Source organism: Schistocerca piceifrons, chromosome 3, assembly GCF_021461385.2.
Source record: "Schistocerca piceifrons isolate TAMUIC-IGC-003096 chromosome 3, iqSchPice1.1, whole genome shotgun sequence".
NCBI classification, from domain to species: domain Eukaryota; kingdom Metazoa; phylum Arthropoda; class Insecta; order Orthoptera; family Acrididae; genus Schistocerca; species Schistocerca piceifrons.
In genome coordinates, this window is record NC_060140.1 from 682,436,301 (window position 1) to 682,462,557 (window position 26,257).

Genomic DNA, 26,257 nt, shown 5'->3' on the forward strand with positions numbered 1-26,257 from the left:
TTTCTGCTTTTCCCACTATACATACTGCACCCACACATGGTGTTGTGCTCCAAACAGACTTTCATTAATCTTTGTCTGGTCTCTGCTTATGGGTTGTAACATGGAAGCATTTAACTGGTGTCCCATAATTCTATACACGATCAGCAATATATTCCACAATTTTGTATACCTGTCCCATGATCACCCTGAAGCATTAAGGAAGAAGAATTGAAAGAATCACCATCCTTTCTCATAACTGTTCTTTGGACAGCTGAGTAATGGACTCTGAAGAGACAATGAATAAGACAACACTTTTAGCCATGCTTTGATTGTACCAATCTTTCAATCTGATTCAAAAAGAGTACTTTTCACCATATAAATGGTAGTGCTATCAAAAGAAAACATCTTCAAAGATTGTTTTGATAGCTGATGGACACACTGTGAGAAAAATGAGAAATGGTTTGTCATACTAATATGCAAAAATACTAACACAATGAAGAGTCAAAGTAAAGCCACATCCTTAGGTGACAAACAAAATATCTAGAGATACAGGTCAAATTGCAATCTGGACACCTGTTAACAATCTTAAAAGAACACTTGCCGAGTAGTCTATAACTCAAGTCATATGACTGGAATGTGCAAAGCTTTTCTAGAAAGATTCATTTTCCTGTAGCTGCCCCTACCACTATTCATAGTCTTTAAAATATTTGTAAGCAAAATTATAGTATTAACAGACAACATGTTTGGTAAATATAATCAGTATATAATGTGGAAGGAAATGTGAGTTGTAACACAGTTTTATACAAAGGACAGTCAAGGGAAAGATGCAGGATTTCACTCAATCAAACAACTGTTTAATGTTCAATTAATGAGGGTATTAGAGATACAGGACAAAGTTGATTGGGGGAAAATCAGCCAATCTACAGAAAACACAAAATAGCAAAATCTGGATGGCTGGACAGTGATTTGAACCTCCTCATTCAGCAATTTCAGTGCAGAAAATACTGTGAAATGTTGACTAATGCTATCAAACATGCAAAAACCATGCATCACATGAGAGAACAGCAAACTCACTGAATAAAATTATCACTTTAACATATGTCAAGAAATAACTATTACGGCATAAATAGGGCATTCAAGATATTACTACACGGAAAATGAAAATTTATGCACTAAAAAATATTTCATAGCCACTATTTTTCATTAATTTGCAAGTAAAACCAAGCTTTTACTAACAACTTTTGGAATACTGTTTTCCAAGGCAGCTGCATCACATGCAGCGACAACACACAAAGAAACGAACAGAAGAGACTGAATCAATTATTGAAACACTGACAAGCAAAGACTCATACATACAACAAAATACTATGTAAAATTATCACAATGAAAATAATCAATTTTTAAAAATAGAATGTAGTTTTTCCTTCTCATCCTGGCCAGTAAGTCTCCTCTGACCCAGGGTTCTGGCTGACTTTTCTGATCTCTACCCCTTTTCCTAAATCTCACTAGTCCTTTTCCTTCACCCCTCTTCCAGGATGAGCCATTGGCTCCAAAAGCTTGTCTATGTAATACCTTTTTTATGTATGTTCTCCTGCTGCCACTCAGTGAAAAGATTTTTTATCTGTCAATTTACATTATGTATAATTATAAGTATCAGTACATGACACAATAATACTGTAATGCCTTCAGTAAATTTTGGGTGTTACTGAATTAAAAGCAGCTCCACTGCAGCCGTATGTGAGGCAAGCATGCAAGCACACAGGTGGTGACACGTAATTTCACAAGCTAGCCAGTTTGTACACTGCAAGGTGACCGGGCCGACCAGCACAATTGTGGTGAAAGGCCGTGCAACTATTAACCAGCTTGCGGAGTATTTCCACAGCATTGAGGCTCTGAGATGTTGATCTGTATGTGCCTGGTAACAGGCCAACAGCACAATAAGTGTGCTATTCATCGCTATAAATACCCTCTGTTTCTAACATAATTATGCACAGTCAGGCAGTACCCTCCATGACATTAGCTCCATGCAATTCTCCATCATATTATGGGCCAGCCAGCAACCGACACCAATCTGGGCAGCCACCTCCACCAGACCAGCTCAGAGTTTTATGTCTCCACCTGCACACTTGCAACAACACAAAAGATGAGCCACCACCAGGCTCCAACGCAGAACTTCTGTCTTGGAGGGCAGTGATTCGCAGCTACAGAGGTACTGCAGCTATCCTTACACACCAGTGTGAGTTTCTAACCCAGTAACAGTGGCTGCCTATGAGAATTCAGTGGTTTACGCATCACTGATACTGCTCACTCAGGGTTGCATAATGCTAACTTAGCCACGCACCGCTGAGTGAGGTAAACAGTGTCAGCAACATGAGACAAGGACATAAAATGTCCATCCTGCCCATGCGACCCTCCAACTTCCATCGGCATCACCGGTAGACCACACACCTGAAGAGGGTGAATCTAGGAGCATCACAGCACTTCAAAGTTGCAGCTCAAGGTTAACTAAAATATGTTGTATCTTGCAGCAGATTTTTCCTAGTCACCCCTGGCCAGCACTATCATCTCCAGGTCCTATGTGGAATATGATTCAGGTGTTATCATTTACTGGACATTATAATGTTTGTTAGGGAGAAAAAAAAGAAGAATGATTTCATAAATGTTTGAAGGGATAATGCAATAATCATTAAAACAAATGGTGTGTGTGTGTGTGTGTGTGTGTGTGTGTGTGTGTGTGTGTGTGTGTGTGTGTGTGATTGACTAAGTAGTAAGTTGAGGACATTAAATATTTATTTTCTTTCAACAAGCATTTGTTCATGTGAACAATACCACACATTTGCATCACATGGAATATTAAAGATTTATGTGGCAAACTGATCAGTTGTTTCTTTTGCATCTAAAACACAAATAATAAAACCAATTCCAGCAAGCAGGTAAAAGGAAATGCGGATGGCCACAATGGAATTATTATCTGTGTGGTCATCACAAATAATTCTGGGGCTGACACTCTGGCATATCAATGGACAAAATTCAATAATTTATAATAATTACTACATTAAATTATAAAAAATAAAACTGAATGAATTCCCAAATAAATATATTCAATGTTCTGTTCTCTCTCTTTTCATGCTTTATGACATTGTGCGTCATAACATCATTACATCACAAGTCAAATGCAATGCCTAATACAGTATGTTCATCCGACCCAAAGCAACACATATACATGCACAGCTACACTGTCCTGGACAGGTCCATATTCCTAGCACAGCAGCACTCCTTCCATTATTCCACTGTTTTCCAGTACTGGAGAGTGTTATAGAATCATTTTCGTGATTTATGTGGCAAGCACTGTGCTGAGAGGTGACAAAGTAGTGAGAGGTGGCACAAACCCAATGTGTTTCACTATTAATGTTTGGTTGATTGTCATGAAATCACTAGATTTAAATGAAACTAAATCCTTGTTGACAACAAAAGTTGAACACAGCTCACATAAAAGTCAAGAGAGAAAATGAATTCAAAAATAAAATTCCATTTGCCAATTTGGAGAAAAATCCTAAGATATTTATGACTTAAACACCACCACTTCAGCCATATATTTCCATGGTGTTGTTGTAAGTCTTTTAATGTTACCTAACCATCATCTACACGGTCAGCATCTCTGTTCTTAATCTAGCAGAGTCCAGCAAGCAACTTGCTTAGTCCATTTACAATCAAATTGTGTGGCTACATGTCCTGTCCACCTCAATTTCATTTTCGTTAGTATTACAAAATTAATCCTACTGTTCCCTGAGCCATTGGTTTGTTTCCTCTTGTCTTCTAGTAATTCCCAACATGCATCTCCTTATTGCTTGATGAACAACCAGGACATTTGAATGTGTGTGTGTGTGTGTGTTTTTTTTTTTTTGTTTTTTTTTTTTTTTTTTTTTTTTTAAAAAAAAAATGGCCATGTCTCACTGCCGTAGGACAAAGGTAACAAACACTGATTGCAAACTTCAATTTCAAACATGTCAGAATTTTTTATGTATTTAGGAACAAAATGGGGACCAGACTAATTTCCTTCCTTTTTATGTCTTCAGCTCTCCATCTAGTTGTAGTCAAGAAGTGATCTGAATAGGAAAACTAAGCTGTTCTATGGCTCAATTGTCAACTTGTGCCATTTTCTATTAGATCTTTTGTAGGCCTACTTTCAAACTTACTGTATTAAGTTTTTTCTTTAGTTATTGACGTCTGCCTGCACTACACACTAACAATGATTCTTTACTATCTAGTGTGTATTGTTTTGGTTACAAAAAAGTCTGCAATGCTTCAATGGATGTGGCACTACAATCCTGCAGACAACGAGAACATTTCAGTGGAAAACAGACAACTTGAAAAACAAAGAGAAGATGAAGTGGAACTATTACGGCAATGTGGAGACTATAAAAATAATGCATTCCAAAAATGATCATTGGCCTCGGAAAGATACTTGTGTTAATTCTGATGCAGATCATTTTTAAAAGGCATGTTCTGTATCTCTGCTAACTTACCTAAAGTGCAGTGGACGAGTGCCATATGTGAACATACGAATTTTGATTGTGAAATAATTTTTCGGCAATAATATTTAGCATACAAGGTGAGGAGAAGTGACTGCGAACAGTTCCTGATCACCAGAGGGAATCCTCATGTCTTGTATTCAATCTTGCAAACAAGAGGGTGTGGGATAGGGTTCACTGATTTTGCTCAAATTTTGTAAGCAGAAGCACATGGATGCCCCTTTCTGGTAAAACACACTAAATATTTGTGAGTACAGTGAGACAGATTTTTGAGCATTCCATAGGAATATTCCTCTCATGCTTTCACGTCCTTGGATGACATGAAGAAAGTCATTGATTCTGCTGATGCTCATCCAAAATGGAAGTTCCTGTTATTAAAAATGACATTCAACAGCTCCAAAATGTAGGAAGGGTTTCAGGGTACAGTGGGCTGTTATTAGCAACTGATTAAGAGAACATTACAACAATGGGCATAACAATTCGAGGAGAGGGAAAAAAATTTAACAGTGGGAATCGTAGCCGAGAGAGAGAGAGAGACCATTTACCTCTACATAGAGAGCTAGTTTGTTCTGTTCAGTGTAAAATGTCGTATCTTCATTATTTACTATGAAATTATCATTCATAATTTCAGTAACCTGTTCTGAAATTGCTTGATCCATAGCTATTGCTACAGGACCCACATAAGCAGTAAGATTGTTGGTGATCAAGCCGTTTTCTTCATAAATTGAAAAAGTGTCATGAAATGTTGTAGCTTTTGTGTTTAGACCAATAACTTCACTGGTAGCAGATTCATGCTGGGTTTCCATTTCCCATTAAAATAATAATTTTTTATGAAAATCAGTGCAAACATGACATGAAACAGCATTCATAACTGTAGAGACCATTACAAAAATGATGGGCAACAGATATTGTAAGGACAAACAATACGGGATTTGAAACAGCTGCCAGAGCCCACTGAAGAGAAACGAACAGGAAGGATAAAGTGGGGCTATGACGACAATATAATGTTGCTACTGAAGGACAATTGAAATCACAAACTGTCAGAAACGTATCATTTAAAGCAATTATTCTTTAAATATATTAATTAATTAAAATAATCATAAGTAAATTTAATGTATCAAACAAAGAAAGTCCAGGTAAGAATATCAACAATGTAGGAAAAGATAGATTGCTACTTAATGTAAAGATGAAACATTGCATTGCAGACAGGTTCAATTAAAAGACACTTACACATAAGCTTTCAGACACAGTCTTCTTCAGAAAATGACAAAGGGTGTGGCTGAAAGCTTAGTGCAAGTACACTGTTAAATTTAATGCATTAATTTTAAACAATCGAAACTCCAGGTTGGAATATCAACAATATAACGAAAAGTCAGATTGCTATTTACTGTAAAGATGACACATTAAGTTACAAACAGGCATAACTACATGACATTTACACATTAGCTTTCGATCACAGTCTTCGTCAGAAAAGGAAACACACACACATTTTTCACACAAGCAAGCACACCTCATGCACACATCTTGACTGCCATGTTGGACCAGAATGCAACTGTCACGTAGAAGAGAAGCAGCAGTCTGGATGGGGGAAGGAAAGGGAAAGAGATAGCAGCGTATGCACAGGAGGAGAGGTGAGCCTGTCTGGCAGGCCATGCAGGGAACTAGGCTGGTAACAGGCATCACTTTGGGAGGCTTTGGGGCAGGGAGTTGGGGGAAAACAGGGAGCAAAAAAGAAGAGGAGCAGGGAAGGGGAAATATGGGTGGGTGTGTTGGCAGAGGGTGTCAAACAAAGAGGTTGGGAGACAAGAATAGGGATGAGGTGACAGAATAGAGGTGGAAACTGTTGGATGGAGGGTGTGGGAACAGTACATTACCATAGGGTGAGGTCAGGATAATTTCAGGTGCAGAGAATGTGTTGTCAGGATATTACCATCTGTGCTCTTCAAAGCAGCCATTAAAATCAAGCATGTTACATTCAGCTGCATGTTGCACCACAGGGTACACTACTTTGCTCTTGGCCACAGTTTGGCGGATGCCATTCATCCTGATGGACAGCTGGTTGGCAACTACACCAAAATTAAAAGTTCTGCAACACTTGCAGCAGAGTTAGTATATGACATGGCTGTTGTCATAGGTACAATAAGCCTGTGACAGGACTGGAATAGGAAGTGCTGGGTGAGTAGACTGGGCATGTCTTGCACCTGCACCTCCCACAGGGATGTGTTTGGGATTGAAAGTGGTACAGGGATGCACTAGGATGTTGAGGAAGTTGAGTGTGCAACAGAAAACTTTCAGAGAGGTTTGAAAGATTTTGGATTGGAGATGTCCCTCATTAATTATTAATTTGTAAATGAACTGTTTAAACAGATTTACATTTTACAATTAATAAATTAACATTGTGAGGTCCTTTGATATAGTTTATGTTGATATCCCCCCATCTACCTGCCCCCTTACTGCTATTTGAGAGGAAAAGGCAATGTGCCATTACCAGATTTCACCATCTTCCTTCATTTTCAGAGTCGTCCATGACAATTCTAGGCATTAACACAAATGATATATCACAGTGAAGAAACAAAAAGAAACCTAGACTAACGCAGCATAGAATTCCAGTTTGACTATATTATTTACAAGAGACAACTAGTTTTCTAAGAAAAATGAAGATAAAACCATAAACTCTTCTCCTCCACCCCCCCCCCCCTCCACCCCCCGTTCCACCCTCCAAGCCTTTTAATTACACATCGTATTTATAAAATGTGATAGAAACATAAGTAGCATGTTTCTTTGCTATAATAAGTCTGTGCATGTTATCTGTCTTTGCACCTCTCTTTTCTTCATCAAATAAGTACAAGAACAGATCATGTTTTTTTTTCAAGTACAAGTTAGTGGTTGCTTCACAAAGAGGCTTAACATACCTGCTTTTAAAAACATGGTCCATTGTCTTCTTAACAGTTTCCAGTCTTCAGGGAATCCACAAGCAAATCTGTTTTTAATGAAGTGTGGTAAACCTGAAACTGAAGTCAAAATAGAAATGTCAATTAATGTTTTTCAGATATTTTTGTATAAAGAAACCTGATTAATATACTAATGGAAAAAACTGTGACAATTCCTTTCATTGGAATCAAAACTATCAGATTATTACAAATTAAAAACAGTAGAAGTTGGAATACAACTATTCTGCACAGAAAGCTTAAAGCAAACAGAAATAAAGGCAAGTAAGAATATTACAAAAAGAGATTACCAGTTAGACTACTTTAGTTCAGAAGTAGGTACCATCAGTTTGATTAACAGATGCTAACATGAGGTCCTTGAGGCTTCGGGCAATCAGGGCAGGAATACTCATGTCAGTTGGTTGGTTGGATATCATCACAATTTCAAGGGTTACATAGTACTTTTGTGCCTGGAAAATTCTCTCATAGATTTTACAGAGAGGGGTGGGTGACAGGGGGGGGGGGGGGGTGTTGGGGGGGGGGGGGGGAGCTTCCAGAATCATTAACTGTCTTTCCTTGTTTTAAGATAGCCATGACCCCAGTTTGCTTCCAGATGTTAAGGTGTTGGCTGAAGGTAAAGCAAATTACAATGATTTCTAGCACTAATTGTTACATTTTAGTGCCAAAATATTTAATTTGTTATAATAGAATATCATCTAAGTCTTTACTTTGCTCTTGGTAAGTGCTCTGTTTGGCTCTTCTGTACTGGAGGAGTCCCAAGTATTAGTATTTCTTCTTCATCTTCTTTGTTCCTATTTATTTTGAAGTATAGTTTGGATGATATCATTCTGGGTGTGCTATTTGCCAGGAGAGCCTGGCTATTTGGCTGGCAGTAGAGCATGTTGTGTTGCAGTTGAGATGTCTTAAAGATTCAGTTGTTCTTCCCATGTATAGCTCTTCCATTGCCTTTCTAATACAACTTGTGATTTTGGAAGTCAGTACTGAATTGATGAACAGTTGGCCAGTACTAGCTGCAGGCACAAAGAAGGGGTTGGCCTGTGTCCCATTTCTTGTGATAAGCCCTTGAGCTAATTGCACCTACAGCCTCTTGGAATGGACTGTCTTAGAACTTTGTTGCTGTTGTTATTTCAGTGCTATATTATCTATTATGTTCTGGAGCATTTTCCAGTTTGCTTTTTGGGTATTATACCTGCGTCAAAATCTGACATTTGCAAATAGACATGCATATTACTTTCATCTTTCCTTCACAAATTACTTGTGCTACTGTACTCATTATATCATCCATGTCTCCTTGTGTCTGTATATGTGTGGATGGATATGTGTGTGTGTGTGTGTGTGTGTGTGTGTGTGTGTGTGTGTGTGTATACCTGTCCCTTTTTCCCCCTAAGGTAAGTCTTTCAGCTCCCGGGATTGGAATGACTCCTTACCCTCTCCCTTAAAACCCATATCCTTTCGTCTTTCCCTCTCCTTCCGTCTTTCCTGATGAAGCAACCGTGGGTTGCGAAAGCTTGAAATTTGTGTGTGTGTTTATGTTTGTTATTGTCTCTATCAACATACCAACACTTTCGTTTGGTAAGTTACAGCATCTTTGTTTTTAGATATATTTTTCAAACGTGGAATGTTTCCCTCTATTATAGAAATATTTTCTTAAAAATTTTCATCTCCTATTGTGCTCTCTTGGAAGTTGAATTTCCAGAAACACTGAAACATGTATTATTATTATTATCTCCTTTCCTTTCTCAGACATTATGTCTGGTTAAAAATGGAAAGTGACGCGGACCTTGATCAAGCATGACTTCCTTTTAACTGTACGGTATATGTTACATTGCATTTAGGAACTTTCGGGTAATTGAACATGTATCGATAATTACAGATTTTGAATATAATAGAGGGAAACATTCCACGTGGGAAAAATATATCTAAAAACAAAGATGATGTGACTTACCAAACGAAAGCGCTGGCAGGCCGATAGACACACAAACAAACACAAACATACACACAAAATTCAAGCTTTCACAACCAACGGTTGCTTCGTCAAGAAAGAGGGAAGGAGCGGGAAAGACGAAAGGATGTGGGTTTTAAGGGAGAGGGTAAGGAGTCATTCCAATCCCGGGAGCGCGATTCGTCTTTCTCTCTCCTTCCCTCTTTCCTGACGAAGCAACCGTTGGTTGCAAAAGCTTCAATTTTGTGTGTATGTTTGTGTTTGTTTGTGTGTCTATTGACCTGCCAGCGCTTTCGTTTGGTAAGTCACAACATCTTTGTTTTTAGATATAATTACAGATTTCTGTAGTTGTATATATACGTTTGGATGTAGCTGTATTGCGTTGATGTACTGGTGGATATTGTGTGGTATGACTCCTGTAGTTTATAGTATAATTGGTATAATGTCAACTTTATCCTGATGCCACATGACCTTGACTTCCTCAGCCAGTTGGATGCATTTTTCAATTTTTTCTACTGTTTTCTTCTATATATTTGTTGTATTGGGCATGGATATTTCGATTAGTTGTGTTAATTTCTTCTTTTTATTGGTGAGTATGATGTCAGGTTTGTTATGTGGTGTTGTTTTATCTGTTATAATGGTTCTGTTACAGTATAATTTGTATTCATCGTTCTCCAGTATTATTATTATTATTATTATTATTACTAGCTGAGAAGTCAAATATCAAATACCAATTGTTACAGATAAAGTCTTAAAAATCCTTTAGTAGTTCTTTATTTTCAAAAAAACTTTCACCCGCTATTATATCCCCCCTAGTTGTTGAATTTCCAAAAATGCTGAAACACATATTTTTATTTTCTGAAAGAAACCAAATACCAGTTTTCGTTGTTCTAGCTTCAAAATTCCCTTCACAGCAACATACTTTCAAGAAGCCTTTCATCCCAAATTTCACTCCCTTAGCAGTGGAATTTCAGACAATCCTTTCTTAAACAATGCCTACAGTGTAAGACCCACACCCTCTCCAAACTCAAGTTTCTGTCCTTAGCAGTTTTGCTGGGTGATGATAAATCAGTGAATCAGTCTCTGACCTTATTTCACCCCCTTATGGGCTGAATATCCAAAAACGTGAAACATGTATTTTTCATCTCCAACCGAAAAACCAAACATGAAATTTCAAAGAGTTAGCGTTAAAAATGCTTTCGCAATGAAATATTTTCATAAACTCCTCCCCCCCCCCCCCTATTTCACCCCCTTAGGGGCTGAATTTTCAAAAACAGTGATTTGCAGATGTTTTATTTCTAACAGAGAAACTAAATACAAATTTTCATAGATTTAGCTTCAAAAAATGTTTGCACAGTGAAATATTTCCAGAAAAACTTTCATCCCCTGTTTCATCTCATAGAGGTTGAATTTCCAAAAACAGTGAAACACATTTTTTCCCCCAACTGAGAAGCCAAATTTAAATTTTCAAAGATTCAACTGAAAATTCTTTCATAATAAAATATTTTCATAAAAAATCTCATGCCCTATTTCACCCCTTAGGGGTTCAATTTCCAATAACACTGAAACAATTTTTTTTTTATTTGTACTCGAGAAGTCAAAATACCAATGTTCATTAAAAACACTTCAATAGTTCTTTAATAAAGACACACTTTCAAAAAAAGCTTTCACCCACTATTTCACCCCCATAGGGTTAAACTTCCAAACATGCTGAGACACATTTCTTTATTTCTGACCGTGTCACCAAATACCAATTTTTGTAGGCCTAGCTTCAAAACTGCCCTATAGTGACATTTTAAAAAGAAAACTCTCCAGCACCTACTTCACCCCTTTAGAGCTGGAATTTCGAAAAATCCCTTCTTAAACAATGCCTGCAGTATAAGATCCACTCTTTTTCCAAACTTCAGATTTCTGTCCTTAGCGGTTTGGGTTGGGCAATGATGAGTCAGTCAGACAGGATGTTGTCTTTTATATATAAGAGATTAAGATTATATTGTATCATCTGCATTTATGAGCCATTCACATTCTAAATAGTAGAAAATGTGTCCTTTAGAACAATTCAAACAGATTCAAATTGTATCAAGTATTTAGAAAATAATTTTTCCTAAAGAGTGTAATAAAAAAAATGGCAGGACATACCACAGTCTTCATCACTGAAATTTTTCAGTTTGCATAAATAATTTCGACTGGCCACAGTATGGGAATCCATTCGTTTTATTATGGGTTCAGTCTGAACCATACCACTCCTATAAAGATAAAGAATATAAACAATAAAATGATTGCATACTTATTGTAACAATTACAAAACTAATTGTGTATAGACACTTCTCTGGATATCCATTACAAAACCAACATTTAATGTACCATTACATGAAAGTTATTTTTAACATTTCTCCTATTTTGCAAATCACTGATCTAGTTTAGCAGCAGTATTTTATCTAAACAAACTTAATTGTATTTTCTGCTTGTTAAATGTCACAAGAGCAGTGATCTTGCATTAATGAATAGTAATTTTACCAGTCAAAAGGTACTCCACTTTTATTAGTTCAAAAAACATATTTGCAGGATTTCAAATCATATGTGGGGCCTATAAAAGTGCCAAACAGTATATATGATAGCCAAGAGGTTTCTTGTGCAAACTGTTCTCTGTGCACTTATCGCTGTAATTCTCTATTAACATCCGAGCTTTAGACAATAATCATCATTATCTTCATCGCAAAAGCAATTGGCTGTCAAAGAGGTGACAGGATAACAAACATATAACAAATTTAATGGTACCCACTACGACCAGAGATTACTTTGGTGTCAGCAATGAAATGTAACTCTCTGTATCGGTGTCCACCACAACAATTAACATGGGATGTGCTGTTATGCAGTGTCATGTTTGCCCAAGTATTTTTCCCAGAGTCAACAAAACCATCCCTCCTCATTCTATTTGTAAATCCAGCAGAAGTTCACAAAAGTGCCCAGAAATTCACCCATATAAGACATACTTATCATACACTACCTGATCAAAAGTATACAAAAACCTATTAGTTGGCATTATTATCGGGTGTATCCTTGCCTTTATCACAGCTTGAAATCTGTTGTGGGCACTTTCATTGGTGTGTCTGAATGTCAGTGAAGAAATGCCAGACCATTCTTCCTCCAGCGAGAAACCAGAGAAGGCAGTGATGTTGGGTGCTGGGTCTGGAGCAAAGTCAATGTTTAAAGTCTCCCCAAAAGTGTTCCACTGGGTTCGTTTTAGCACTCTGGGAAGGCCAGTTTCAAGAATGTTATTGTCCAAAAATGGCTGCCTCACAGATGCTCAAGTGTTCAGGTACTTCTGAGCAGATAGTGATGTCTAGTTTCTATCCAACACATTTGTTATGTATCACTCAAAAGTTGCCACATACAGCAACTTAGTGCATTTGAGGAACAGAATAACACACTTCTTTTGAAGTCACAATCAGAGAAAAACTAAACTGTATTTTGACCTCATCACCCAGAATGTCATGACACCAACAGCATTTCAATTCATTATTGATGCACAAAACAAAATGTAATTCATTGCAACATGGACCGTTTAAGTAGGGAAAAGGAGACCATGCCACTTTGTGCATAAATTCAGGCCATTTCTGTGATCTTAGTAAATTTAATTGATTAACTTTTGAAGTGTTCAGTTGTTATACCTAAATTAGAATTTTCAACAACACAAAAAAAGTCCAAGATTCTGCATCAACAGAAGTACATTCAAGAAATTCTTTAACATATTAAAACAAAGAATGTTCTGAATACTCAATAAAATCAGAAACACTGAAACTATCAAAATCAAATATTATCAAATTTTAACACTTTTTAGATGCACAGGGTAGCCGCGCGGTCTGAAGCGTCTTGTCATGGTCCGAGCGGCTGTCCCCATTGGTGGCTTGAGTCCTCCCTTGGGCACGGGTGTGTGTGTCATCCTTAGCGTAAGTTAATTTAAGTTAGATTACATAGTGTGTAAGCTTAGGGACTGATGACCTCATCAGTTTGATCCCACAAGACCTTTCCAAATTTTTTAACGCTTGTTCTCTGAAAAGATCTGGGAAACTGAAAAACATGCAGAAAAATGGCAAATAGTTGTAATCCAAACCCTTCATTTAAAAAAAGGTAAATAAATAAGGTGTTGATAACTACAGAGAAGTGTTAATTTCATCTATTCTATTACAAAACTGTAAATAAACCTTTGAAGACAAATAAGGGAACATTTGTCTAAACAATTCCCAGAATATCAGGGTGACTTCAGAAAGGGAAGAGTAAATCAGAATCCTACTCCAGATATACACTATGTGATCAAAAGTATCCAGATGCATAGCTGAAAATGACTTACAAGTTCATAGCACTCTCCATCGGTAATGCTGGAATTCAATACAGTGTTGGCCTATCCTTAGCCTTGATGACAGCTTCCACTCTTGCAGGTATACATTCAATCAGGTGCTGGGAGATTTCTTGGGGAATGGTAGCTCATCCTTCACAGCATGCTGCACTACTGAGGAGAGGTATCGCTGTCGGTCAGTGAGGCATGGCACGAAGTTGGTGTTCCAAAGGTGTTTTATAGGATTCAGGTCAGGACTCTGTGCAGGCCAGTCCATTACAGGGATGCTACTATCATGTAACCACTCCACCATAGGCCATGCATTATGAACAGGTGCTCGATCGTGTTAAAAGCTACAATCACTATCCCCGAATAGCTCTTCAACAGTGGGAAGCAAGAAGGTGCTTAAAAACATCATTGTAGGTCTGTGCTGTAATAGTGCCTCGCAAAACAACAAGGACTCCTAGCTCTCTCCATGAAAAATGCGACCACATCATAACACCACTGCCTCCGAATTTTACTGTTGGCACTACACATGCTGACAGATGACATTCACCAGGCATTCGCCATACCCACACCCTGCCATCTGGTCGCCACATTGTGTACCGTGATTCGTCACTCCACAGAACATTTTTTCACTGTTCAATCATCCAAGGTTTACGCTCCTTTACACCAAGCAAGGCGTTGTTTGGCAGTTACTGGCATGATGTGTGGCTTACGAGCAGCCGCTAGACCACGAAATCGAACTTTTCTCACTTCCCGCTGTTATAGTACTTGCAGTGGATCCTGAGGCAGTTTGGAATTCCTGTGTGATGGTCTGGATAGATGTCTACTTATTACACATTACGGCCCTCTTCAACTGTCGGCGGTCTCTGTCAGTCAACAGACGAGGTCAGCCAGTACAATTTTGTGCTGTACGTGTCCCTTCACGTTTCCACTTCACTATCGCATTGGAAATAGTGGACCTAGGTGTGCTTAGGAGTGTGGAAACCTTGTGTACAAACGTATGACACAAGTAACACCCAAATCACCTGACCATGTTTGAAGTCCGCGAGTTCCACGAAGCACCCCATTCTGCTCTCTCACAAGGTCTAATGACTACTGAGGTATCTGATATGGAGTACCTGGCAGTAGGTGGTAGCACAATGCACCTAACATGAAAAACATGTTTTTGGGGGTGTCCAGATACTTTTGATCGCATAGTGTAAAATCAATAATTTCTCACAGCATTTTACGCAGAAAACTATACACTTTTATTTGCCAACTTACAAAACATCTGACCCTGTAGACAGAGTAACACAGGATAAAAAATCAGAGAATTTGAAGCGACAGCAAAATTAGTAAACATTATCTGTGAAACCCAAACTAATAATCATTCATTTTCAAAATTAAGGTCTTCTGGTTTTTCAAGTCAAATTTTTCCCAAGGTTACTTTTTCACTAAATTTGGCACTAGAGCATACTTTTTTTTTTATAGAAGTATATATTGACAATTCTTAGAATATCTATAATTAATTATTTTTTAGAAGTATAAATTGGAGAGGAATTGGTGATAGGCCTCATCAAACCAGGCCTGAGGACCACAAAAAATAACAGATATGAAATAAAACATTTTTAAAATATTAAATATTGTATTTTGATTTAAAGACAACAGAAAATATCAAATAAAAATTACAAATTCTGTCTTTACAAATATAGATACCTACATTATTATTTACTAATTAAAAGAACAAACTCTAAAAATATGTCATAATAAAATAAATATAACACTTTATTAAATTTTCTATATGTGCCAAAATCTCTGATGCTTCGCTCAACATAACTGCTCCTTTTGTTTCTAATTCTTTGATTTCAATTTGCTTTCATCTGTACAGTAATCATTCCTTCTTTTCTCATTCACATTCCTTGTAATTTTTTATGTCTTCTTTGCACAAAGAATGTGCATGCAAAAACTGAGTAAAAGACTTTTGTTGATGTCACCATTTCCATAATAGTTTTCTTTATGAACTAAGAAGCAATGCTATACTTTCCCCTTTCAGGCGGTCTTTTATGTACATTAGCAACATACTTCATCAAATGTGGAATATGTTCTTTAAGTGCTCTCTTCATAACTTCAACATTTCCAACCCATCTTACAGAACAAAATTTGATAGGAAACTTCGAAAACCCTATAATATTTGAGAAGATTATCCTCCTTGAAGGAAAATACTTCATTAAGTACGGAATAACCCTAAGAAATTCAAGAACATTCCAACCACTTTTATTACAAGGAGTTTTCAAAGCTTCATTCACTACATGAGGTGAGCAAATGCCACAATGAACATTTGTGTTTGATTATCTTCTTCACTGAACAGAAATGCTTGCAAATCATGCAACATATTCAAGTTCACATCTGGCCCATCCATATAAATTTGAATTATATTCTTAAGTGACAAATTCAGATCATTCAGATCCTCCAGGAAACCTGACTGTAAGTCAGAAAATGTGGCAAAATTCAAAAACACAGATGTTAAATATCTTGTGGATATAAACTGATATTGTTCATCCCTGAAACAAACCACCAAATTCGTGTTTGCCTTTTGCACAACTTCGCTTAAACTCTCGTCATATGACTCACAAAAGTATCAAACTTCCCTGACTTTGTTAGGTAGGAAATTCTGGAAATGAGGACCAACTCCACAAGTAATTATAAGTGACAACCAACCCTTGTGTAGCTGTACTTTTTTGATAATCATGCTGTCAGAAAACATAATTTGGAATATGTCTGTCATGTTTCCAGAACTTCTCACTGAAGAATGAGACATGACTATTCATATACCATATAATCTCAGATTTTACTATCTCATCAATAACTAAAAAATGTTTCAATGAGCTTGTTTGGAAACCCTCTTCAACTTAAGTTCTAGATACTGTAGAAGGAGCAAGTGATTGTAATTTGCCACTCCCATTCAAATTCCATTCAGAAGGAACTTGTGACTGTGTTGGCACTGTTTCTACTATAGCACAAGACAACTTGTTTTGTTGCCTTGAAACTAATGAATCAACCAATGATTAATGTCTCTTTCCTCTTGCATGTGTTTTTACATATGAAATGCCACTGGCACTAACACCAAAGTCACATTTGCACAAAACGGCCGATAGAGCCAAGTTATAGTCTGCAAGTAGTACTAATAGGGCATGAGAAACATTTTAGCTAACGAGAAAACAATTCTACACTGATTGTCCTAAACATCTTCAAAATGAGATTGAAATTACAATAGTTTTATATTAGTAATTAAAAACCTTTACGGAAATGTCTTCCCATAAAAGATGCAGAATAAAGAGATTTAAACAGAACTGGGAATGGACAGAATTAAAGAAACAGCTGATAATCCTCCAGCACCACATGAGATCATAACACTGTCATATGCGTATATATCAGTTCATGATGTAGTGTACATGGTACGGATGGAACTGGTGACATGTAAGAATATGATGTACACTGGTTTTAGGAATGCCAATCTCATGTTCAAGCTGTCGTCTGCTCACATGTGGATTCATAGCAACGGAAGCGAGATCAGTAACTTTGGCAGCTTCGTCTGTGCAAGTGCTAATACGATTTCATTGTCGTGGGTTGAAACTTCCCATTTCCTGAAGCGTCGCAACAAGATGAGAAAGAATCCATCAGGAAGGTGGGTTCTTGTCAGGATATCACTCTCTGTACAGTTCCGCAGAAAAGAAATGTTATGTTGATGGAGTTTGTAGGAAGGACCGCCTTTACTGTATGCCTACTCTACACAACAGTATTAAAAAGACTGAACTACTGTACTAAATGTACCCGTACATAAGAAAACAGTATTGCAATTACTGTTCTGCTAACTTCGATTACCCATAGATGAGTAGCATTTCTAGCTATTCTTCATTGGTGTACATTCTACTCACACAACTCTTCAACTGATGATGGTTGACAGAATGACGGGTGTGCATTCTACTTATGTTTACATTTGTTCTCTGTTAATGTCAGCATGTGGCTGTGTTCCATTACCCCAAGTACCTGCACTAAGTGCTGGGAGCGCCAACAACAATGTAGTGTTATGTAATTAATAATGTTGTTTTCCAGTGAATGGTACACTGCGATACATTTTTAAATACATCTTTAGGAGAGGAAATGAATTACCGAATAAAAAATACAAGGTGCCATTTAAAAAAGTCATACCGCTGTTCATATCTTTGTAAAAAACAAAGCTACAATGAAGGTAATCATGCTGATTGATGCCCCTCTAACGGTTAAAGAACATTTGCTTGAAACATTTTGTAATTTGCACCTGGAGAAACAGTTATTTAGGGTGGTCAAGATAAATGGGACACCCTGTATACAATGCAAATAACATTCTGTGGTATAGCCACCCATGTTGCAGTCATCTGGCTCAACAATTCACATGTAGTGGTTAGCACTGGGTCACAGCACTGCACCAGTCGTTTCACCATATCCCGCATATTTTCAATTGGTGACAAAGTCTGGAGATCTGGTGGGCCACGGCAAAAGCCTGACATCCTGCGACACCAAGAAGGTACAAGTTTGTGCAGCAACATGTGGTTGTGCCTTATATTGCTGAAAAATGAAATCTGGGATGTTGTTCAGAAAGGGCAAAGTTATGAGTCGCAGCAAGTCATTAACATAGGTCACACAGGTCACAGTGCCATGGGCTAGCAGCAACTGTGATTTGTAGTTGTACCCAATAGCACCCCACATCATACTTTTCCACTGTTTGATGTTCGTCTTGAGTACGCACTGTACGTCTTGTGTGAATGCAGTCACAATGATGCTGCTCCCCGATTGCAGTGAAACAAAATGCAGTCATCATTTTCAAACAAACAGAACCTGGATTCATCCGAGAACAATGTCTGATGCCAGTCCTGTCCCCAGTGACGTTGTTCCATACACCACTGAGGTCTAACATGTTTCTGCACATTTGTCAAAGGTAGCTCGAGAAATGGACAACATGCATGTAACCCGTACCGTAATATACAGTGACTGACTGTCTGCCCTGATAGTGTACAATGTGTCACACTGTTCCACTGTTGGGCCAGAGCCGAGGAGGAAGCAGTTCTGTCCTGCAATCTCAATTTCTGCACACACCCATGGCACTCCCGAAACACTTGGTTCCACACGAGCATCAATTTCCTGGATGGATGCATCACATTCTCTCATGCCAATAATGCACCCTCTTTGAAACTCACTGATTGGATGGTAAGGTTCCTGCATACATCTGTGCTGCATCCTGCGCTTGTGCTCAAGTCACACTGATCCATTACTGTCAGTGTACAGCAACAACAAAAGCCACATGCACATTTTCCCGGTAGGTGGTGGTGGTGTGCCGTGATATTGATGTTGACCTCCAACCTCTGGGCCAACATGATACAAATGCTAATCATGTCTGCAGAACATACTAATATACATGTCCTGTGAATAACAATGTCATATCTCTAGTTGTTCAAGGTGTTCTGTTTTTTTCTGAACATGAGTATACATTACCGCCAGTTTCAATTACTAAAAATGTTTATACATATTCAAGTTACTTCCTAATTACACTCTAGGAAATACTGCAACCAGCCTCAAATATTTTTAAATGATTTTATTCTACCATTACTAGTCACAGACTAAGCCTATCATCAGATGGTAACACTGACTTCTTTGCAAGTTTTGCATTTTTGTCCTGAAATATGACAAGGTTTTTGTGATTGCATTCTTTAGAAAAGGTTTTACATTTGTTTCCTAAAATATATCAAAGTTTTTACGATTACATAGTTTTACGCTTATATATGCTCCATACATAGTACTTACTTCATGAAAAGCCCTCGTTTATATATTATAAGACAGTGGTTTGATTTTCTTTTACAATCCACATTGAACAATGAACTGATCTAAATACAAGATGGTAAATACATTTGTTTACATTGACAGCTGATACGATGTGCCAAAGACTGTGATACGTGAACAGATATGGCACACTTCTGGAGCTACTGCAAAGATACTTCTTAATAGTACAGATAATTACATACAGTTATACATTTAATTATTTAGGTTTAACAGATGCTGGTAATGACCAACAAAGAATTTTCTCTCTGTCAATTAATTAATATTGCTATCATTTCAAATTATAGGAGCAGTATGAAATTTTGGAGGTATACCAGATTTTTTTCTTTTTAATTCTAGCTGATCATTCAGTACACAGTCAGGTTTCTTGTGAACACAGCCGTATATTTCTAATTGAAAATGGTTCAAATGGCTCTAAGCACTATGGGACTTAACATCTGAGGCCATCAATCCCCTAGAACTTAGAACTACTTAAACCTCACTAACCTAAGGACATCACACACATCCATGCCCGAGGGCAGGATTCAAACCGTAGCGATCGCACGGTTACAGATTGAAGCGCCTAGAACCGCTAGGCCACACCGGCCGGCCATTTCTAATTCCTCTAATAAAATGATCTGTACTCCTTTTTTGGCTAAAGGAAATGTCATTAAGTTGTCTTTGATGCTTATCTCTGTGTTTCCATGTTGGATAATGTGAGTAGCAAAAGTTGACTTATTTAGGTTGTTGAGCCTTAGAGCATCCATGTGTTCATGATGTTGTACATTAAAACTCTTACTAGTTTGGCTAATGGTAAAGTTGGGGCACACACAACAATTTGGTTTATAAATGCCAGACCTGTGGTATACTTCAGTTTTTGAATTTAAGTTGTGAACGATTTTGTCTTCCATTTTATTGTTTGCAGAAAAACTAATTTTGATATTTTATTGCATGGAATAAGTTTGCAATCTGATATGATGCTTTACCAATGAATGGTAAGCAGACATATTTCACAGAGTTTTGAGGAGATATTTGAGCTAAATTACTGTTTGATTTGGACCTACAGCTATATTTGTCACTGTATTTGCTTTAATTCTGGTGTGATGTTTAGTGATGGTAGCAGAAATGTAACCATCATTGTCGGTGATTGGTTTGATTGTTTTTAGCTCTTGTAGTTTATCTTCAGTGTCAAGGGATTTTTTTCCATCCGTTGAACATTATCCTATAATACATAAATATGTGTTGCTCGGGGTGACATGATTACCTGCTGTTGTGGTATCCGCTGTAGTGGGTTTTCTTTACATTTTAAACTTATATTTACCGTAGTATTTACTAATTTTTTTATCCAAGAAATTTATGACATTATCAGTTCCATGCTCAACAGTAAATTTTATGTTTTGGTGGGATTTGTTAACCTCTTTTGAAAACTGATTAATGTCTTCTACAGTTCCATCAAGTGTTTGCAATACATGACTTTTTTCTTTACTGTCATATTGGCATTAAAAAGGATGTTTCTAAATGATTTATGCAAATGTTGACTAGACACCTGCCTATTGCAATGTCAGCTTCCTGTTCATATAAATTGTTATTAAAGCTGAACTAGTTATGTGACAGCATTAAGATTATAAGTTTAACTATCTCATAAATTTCAGGTATACTGATCTTTTTATATTTAAGCATGTTATTTTTAATTACTGAGATCATTTCTTTTACCGGTATATTTGTAAACAAGTTAACTATATCAAAGAATGTGAATGTGGCTATGTGTGGTATGGGGATGTCTTTGATGTTTCCTGAAATCTCATAGCTATCGTTTTCACAAAAATTATCTTCAAATGTAAACGCCTTGGTGAGGATCTCTTTAAGTTTTCTTACTTATTTTGTAGTAAGGACTCTTTACAAGTTCACAATCAGACATACAGGACAACATTCTTTGTGAATCTATGATTGTGATCAAAGTTCTGAGGCTGGAGGGTATGTTATTGTGCATTCAGATTTTTCAATTTAGATTAGGAGGAAGTTGCAATCTCTGAGGAATTTTTTATGCTTAGCCTGTAGTTTTAGGTTTGGATCGGTATTAATTTCTTTTATGTTATTTTTCTGAAAAAATCTAGTGTTTATTAATGTAATCGTCTTCACACATTATCACTACAAGTGCTTCATTCTCCTGGAGTTTTTTTATTTATTTTTCTGAGATCAGTTGAGTCTTGTGAAAATTTGCATTGTGTCTTGTTTTTGACTGTGTGTTTCTGGTTTAGCTTGTTTATTTTATTACCTACTACATTTTTACTGCAATTATTTAATTTAGTTATGTTACACACAATTCTGGTTTTAACAATTACTTCTTTAATGTTAATTTTTATTTGTTTTAGATGTAATGTTATGTTTTGGGCTCTTGTTTAGCAGGTTTTGTGCAGAATGAGTGAAACTAATAGTTGCGAAGTTGATAACTCTATCAAAGAAACAATCTTCATCAGATGATGGGTTATTGTATGACTTCTTGCTTATAATTATGGTTTTTAATTTTCACTTTTGTCTTTGTGGGATGGTATGATATGATGTTTTGTTCTAATGAAAACACCAGTTTCACCTACAATGCATATGAAATACATAGGAAACAGCAAGTTATTCCGTTCTAAATGAAGAAGCACTTTCTGTTTGTACTGAGCTCTCATTTCACTACATAATCAACACAGTTCACATTTTACGTTTGCTAGATGTACAGTTTTACTGATGTTCTTGACGTTCACTTTGATATACTTGGGAATCGCTCTTTCAACTAGACGCTTTTTGTTAAATGCTACAGCAAGTATTACTTTCATTAGCTGAAGCTTGCACTTTTCAGAAATCATGCACAGTTCTCTTTACCTGTCAGTGTAATAACAACATTATTTTATCAACCTTGGTGAAAGAACACTACAGCTGTTTTCATAAGTTACACTGTGGGAGCAGCATTGACTTTTTTGGAAGTTTTACATTTGTGTCCTGAAGTTTCTGTGATTGCATAGTTTATGAAAGGATTTGCATATGCGTCCTAAAATATATATATATATATATATATATATATATATATATATATATATATATATATATATATATATATATATATATAAAAAATATAACAAAGTTTTTGTGATTTCAAAGTTATATACTTATATAAAGTTATATACTTATATATGCTATACAAATTGTACTTTACATATTACAAGATGAAGGTTTGATTGATCTTTTACAATCCACGTTGATCAATGTTGATGTAAACAAATGTATCTGCCGTCTTGTATTTAGTTCATTGATCAACATGGAATGAAAAAGAAAATCAAACCTCTGTCTTATAGTATGTACAGGAGGGCTTTTCATGAAGTAAATACAATGTATAGAGCATACATATGTGTAAATTTATGCAATCATAAAAAACTTTGAAATATTTTAGGACACAAAAAAAAACACCTTGGGGCTGATTGCAGTATTTCTCCTAAAGTGTAATTTATGAAAACAGATGTGGCGTTCTCTAACCAAAATGGATAAAATATTTCCTAACTGAAATTCTTCCAGTGATGTATTAGTGGCACAGGATTTTCCCACATATTGTTTTCCTTTCTTATTTGGTTTTTGCTAATTCATTGCATAATCATTTGAATTCCATGTTTTGATGAGTAGCCTCATCCCCCAGAAAGTTTGATACTACCCAAGTTCTTTGCCTTTTTTTGAAATTTTTGTAGTACTAATTCTTGTACTTTTTCCTCCAAACTGGTAAGTGTGTCTTGTGAACAAAGTGGTTCACCATTTTCAGGTCTCTGTTCTAATAATTTGATACAGCCTTATGCCTCTGAGATTTGATCCTTTACATATCTGCATACCTTCTCAGTCAAATCATGTAACTGATCTACATTAATGTGTAACTCTTTAATATGATTGTGTATTTCACACTTCACCAAGTCACACTGCCATAAAATTTCAGTGTGTATCTCCTCTTTTAATGCTGACAGTTTTTTGTCTAATTTATTACCTAGCCTTATCTCAATGTCTGATTTCAGAACCTCACAAGTTTCCCAAATCTCTTTCTTTAGCTCCTCTTCTAATTTCTCATTATTATTTTCTGGCTTAGTTGTACATTCTTGTTTTTGAAGCATTTCACTATTAAGGTTATCACCTTAAGCCGTAAAACCTTCCTCTGTTTTATTATTACAACTTTGCAAGAAAAATTTCTCTATTCATTCCCTGTCCCTCAAGGGCTATTTTTCTAGTCATGCAAGTACAATGGGTCTGTAAAGTCATGGCGCAGTTATGAACGCTTGTTGTGGCTAACAGAAACGAAAGGCTGAAACTTGCACTACATTGGACAGTATGGCTAAGAGTTTCAGTAGTATGATGTTTAAGTAATATGATATTCAATGGTGTGTGTGTGTGTGTGTGTGTGTGTGTGTGTGTGTGTGTGTGTGTGTGTGTATGTAAGTCATGACGCAACCCAACAAACCATGTACCATCAGCAGATCAGGCCATGTCAGTCAAGATGTTGACGATACAGAGAAAAGTTTAGTGTACTTCGTGGCTTGCTTATAAAAACACATTAATCGGTGGGAGACCCAGTTAAAGGATGCTGGCAGTTTGCTGACAAACCCTATTCTGGTAGGCATTCACTATGCACCGAGTCTGTAGAAGCTGTACAGGATAGCTACCTAATGAAACCCAAAAAAAATCGGGTGTGTGTAACCTTGATAATTAGGCCTAAAAAAAAAGTTAAGTTCATAAGGTCTGAAAAAAGGTCTTCTTTTTAGGGTTACAAATTGTAGTTGTTGCACAATATCAAACTGACTGACAGACCCAAACAATTCACGTTTGTTACAGATATGCTTAAAGCGATCGATTATGATGAATGATTTATGAAGAAGATTGTGTATAGCAATGGGGCCACATTCCATCCATGTCTGTCATATTCATCACTGTAACATCAGAATATGGGCTTCTGAAAATCCTTGTGCCATCACTGAACATGAGCGTCCACCCCTAAAATCAACACATGGTGTGCCCAGGTGCATAAGTTTTAGACCAATTTTTCTACATGGCGCAAACTATGACGTCAACAACTACCCTGACATGTTGCAGTTGAATGCAGTGGCAATGCCACAATTTCCAGGTGTTATCTTTGAACATGATGGTGCTCCTACACACTACATCAACAATGTTTGCAAGTTTTTGGATACAGAATTTCCCCCACGATGAATGGGAAGGGGTGGTTTTAACTCATGGCCACCATGATCCGGACCTAACATCATTAGACTTTTACTTTTGAGGTTATGTGAAGCAACGTGTGCACAGTGAATGTACCATCAACATTAATCACAGAATCACTGATGCTATTCACTCTGTTACACCAAATGAACTGTATTAAGCACCGCTCACCCTAAGATGAGAACTGTGCGCTGGTGATGAACTGCCTGCTGGTGTGCTGCAGATCTGCAGATGCATCACATCAATCAGCTATCGCAGGCTGCTGTTGTAGTGCGGCTGGCGACCAGAAACTGCGTGGTGCCGTAGGCTGCATGCTGAGTCGCGAGGCAGGCGCGATGTTCATAGACTGCTATCCTGTCACTACTCTTCTTCACAGAACTCACCCAGACATCTTCCTTATTGTAAGACCAACTGTGTGCGGATTGGAGATCTTTTTCTTCTGTCACACAGATACAGTCCTTAGTGCTGAAGTTTTGTTACTATAATCAACTGTGCTATTCTGTTTAATCTTTATTAGCACTCTTCTTTTCCTTCCCAAATTCTTGGCAATTTGTTTCTCTCTATTACTTTAACAATTCTTCTCATTTCCTTCTACTACATGTGTACAGCTAGACAATTTATTATTGGTGTCGGTTGCCCTTGGCAACTGTACTTCTCCTCGAATATAAATGTAAAATCTTTTTTAAATTGCTGTTCTTTTTTGACCTTCCACTCTCCTTCTACCATATTTCCTTTGTCTTGGCCTATATGGTCAAAATATGCACTGTTTTCACTTGGTTTGGTTCTTAACTTGTCCACAGACTGGATGTGTTTGTATCACGTCTGCACACAGGGGCTGTCAAAGTTTCTTGACTCCTTGAATTCCATGCATGCTCGCCCAACACAACTTCATTGACTATAAAGTCACCTATATTATTTATTACACGATCCAAAGGTGGTCCTGCTATTCAGTTCCAGACTCCCTTCTTTTGTGTGCCTTGATGGGGTCCTCTACTCTGACGATTAAAAAAAAAAAAAAATACTGAAAGGAGCTCAATCCTGATCTAGCACCTTAAACACCTCTTTCCGCTTAAAACTTATATTCTCTCATCAATTAACAATACAGCTTGGTCATATTACATCATCCAGCCTTGCAGAACTCAATTCAAACATTTGCATCCACCTCAAGTACTTGTTCCATACCAAGATCAACAACAAGAAGAACAAAAATAACTGAAGAATATATCACATTTTTACATTTTAATTCAAGTATTATGTCTTCTCCACGAATATTTTTCATGACACTTCCTACTCGTGGCTGCACAGAACAACATATGCCCACTACAGCATGTGGAGAAATGTGCTGACTATCCACTTCCACTAGGCAGGCAGTTCTGCATAAACAGAAAGCCTAGCGGCAGTCTACTGCTCTGAACCACACTTCCTCAATTTAAAACCTGTCTCTTTCTTCACA

The 26,257-nt window shown here is 37.0% G+C and overlaps 1 protein-coding gene across 5 annotated transcripts in view; it reads right to left on the reverse strand.

Moving 5' to 3' along the window:
* The window catches only part of LOC124787781, a 340,611-nt gene that overhangs the window by 237,846 nt on the left and 76,508 nt on the right, over nucleotides 1–26,257 (reverse strand). For all 5 annotated transcript variants that reach the window (XR_007016010.1, XM_047254678.1, XM_047254679.1 and 2 more), the window contains 2 exons: nucleotides 11,541–11,647; nucleotides 7,424–7,522 (listed from right to left, as the gene is read on the reverse strand). Coding sequence is in view for 4 of the 5 variants with exons in the window: in XM_047254678.1 (XP_047110634.1) it covers nucleotides 7,424–7,522; nucleotides 11,541–11,647 (206 nt within the window). In the remaining variant the exon portion in view is untranslated. The remainder of the gene's footprint in view (nucleotides 1–7,423; nucleotides 7,523–11,540; nucleotides 11,648–26,257) is intronic.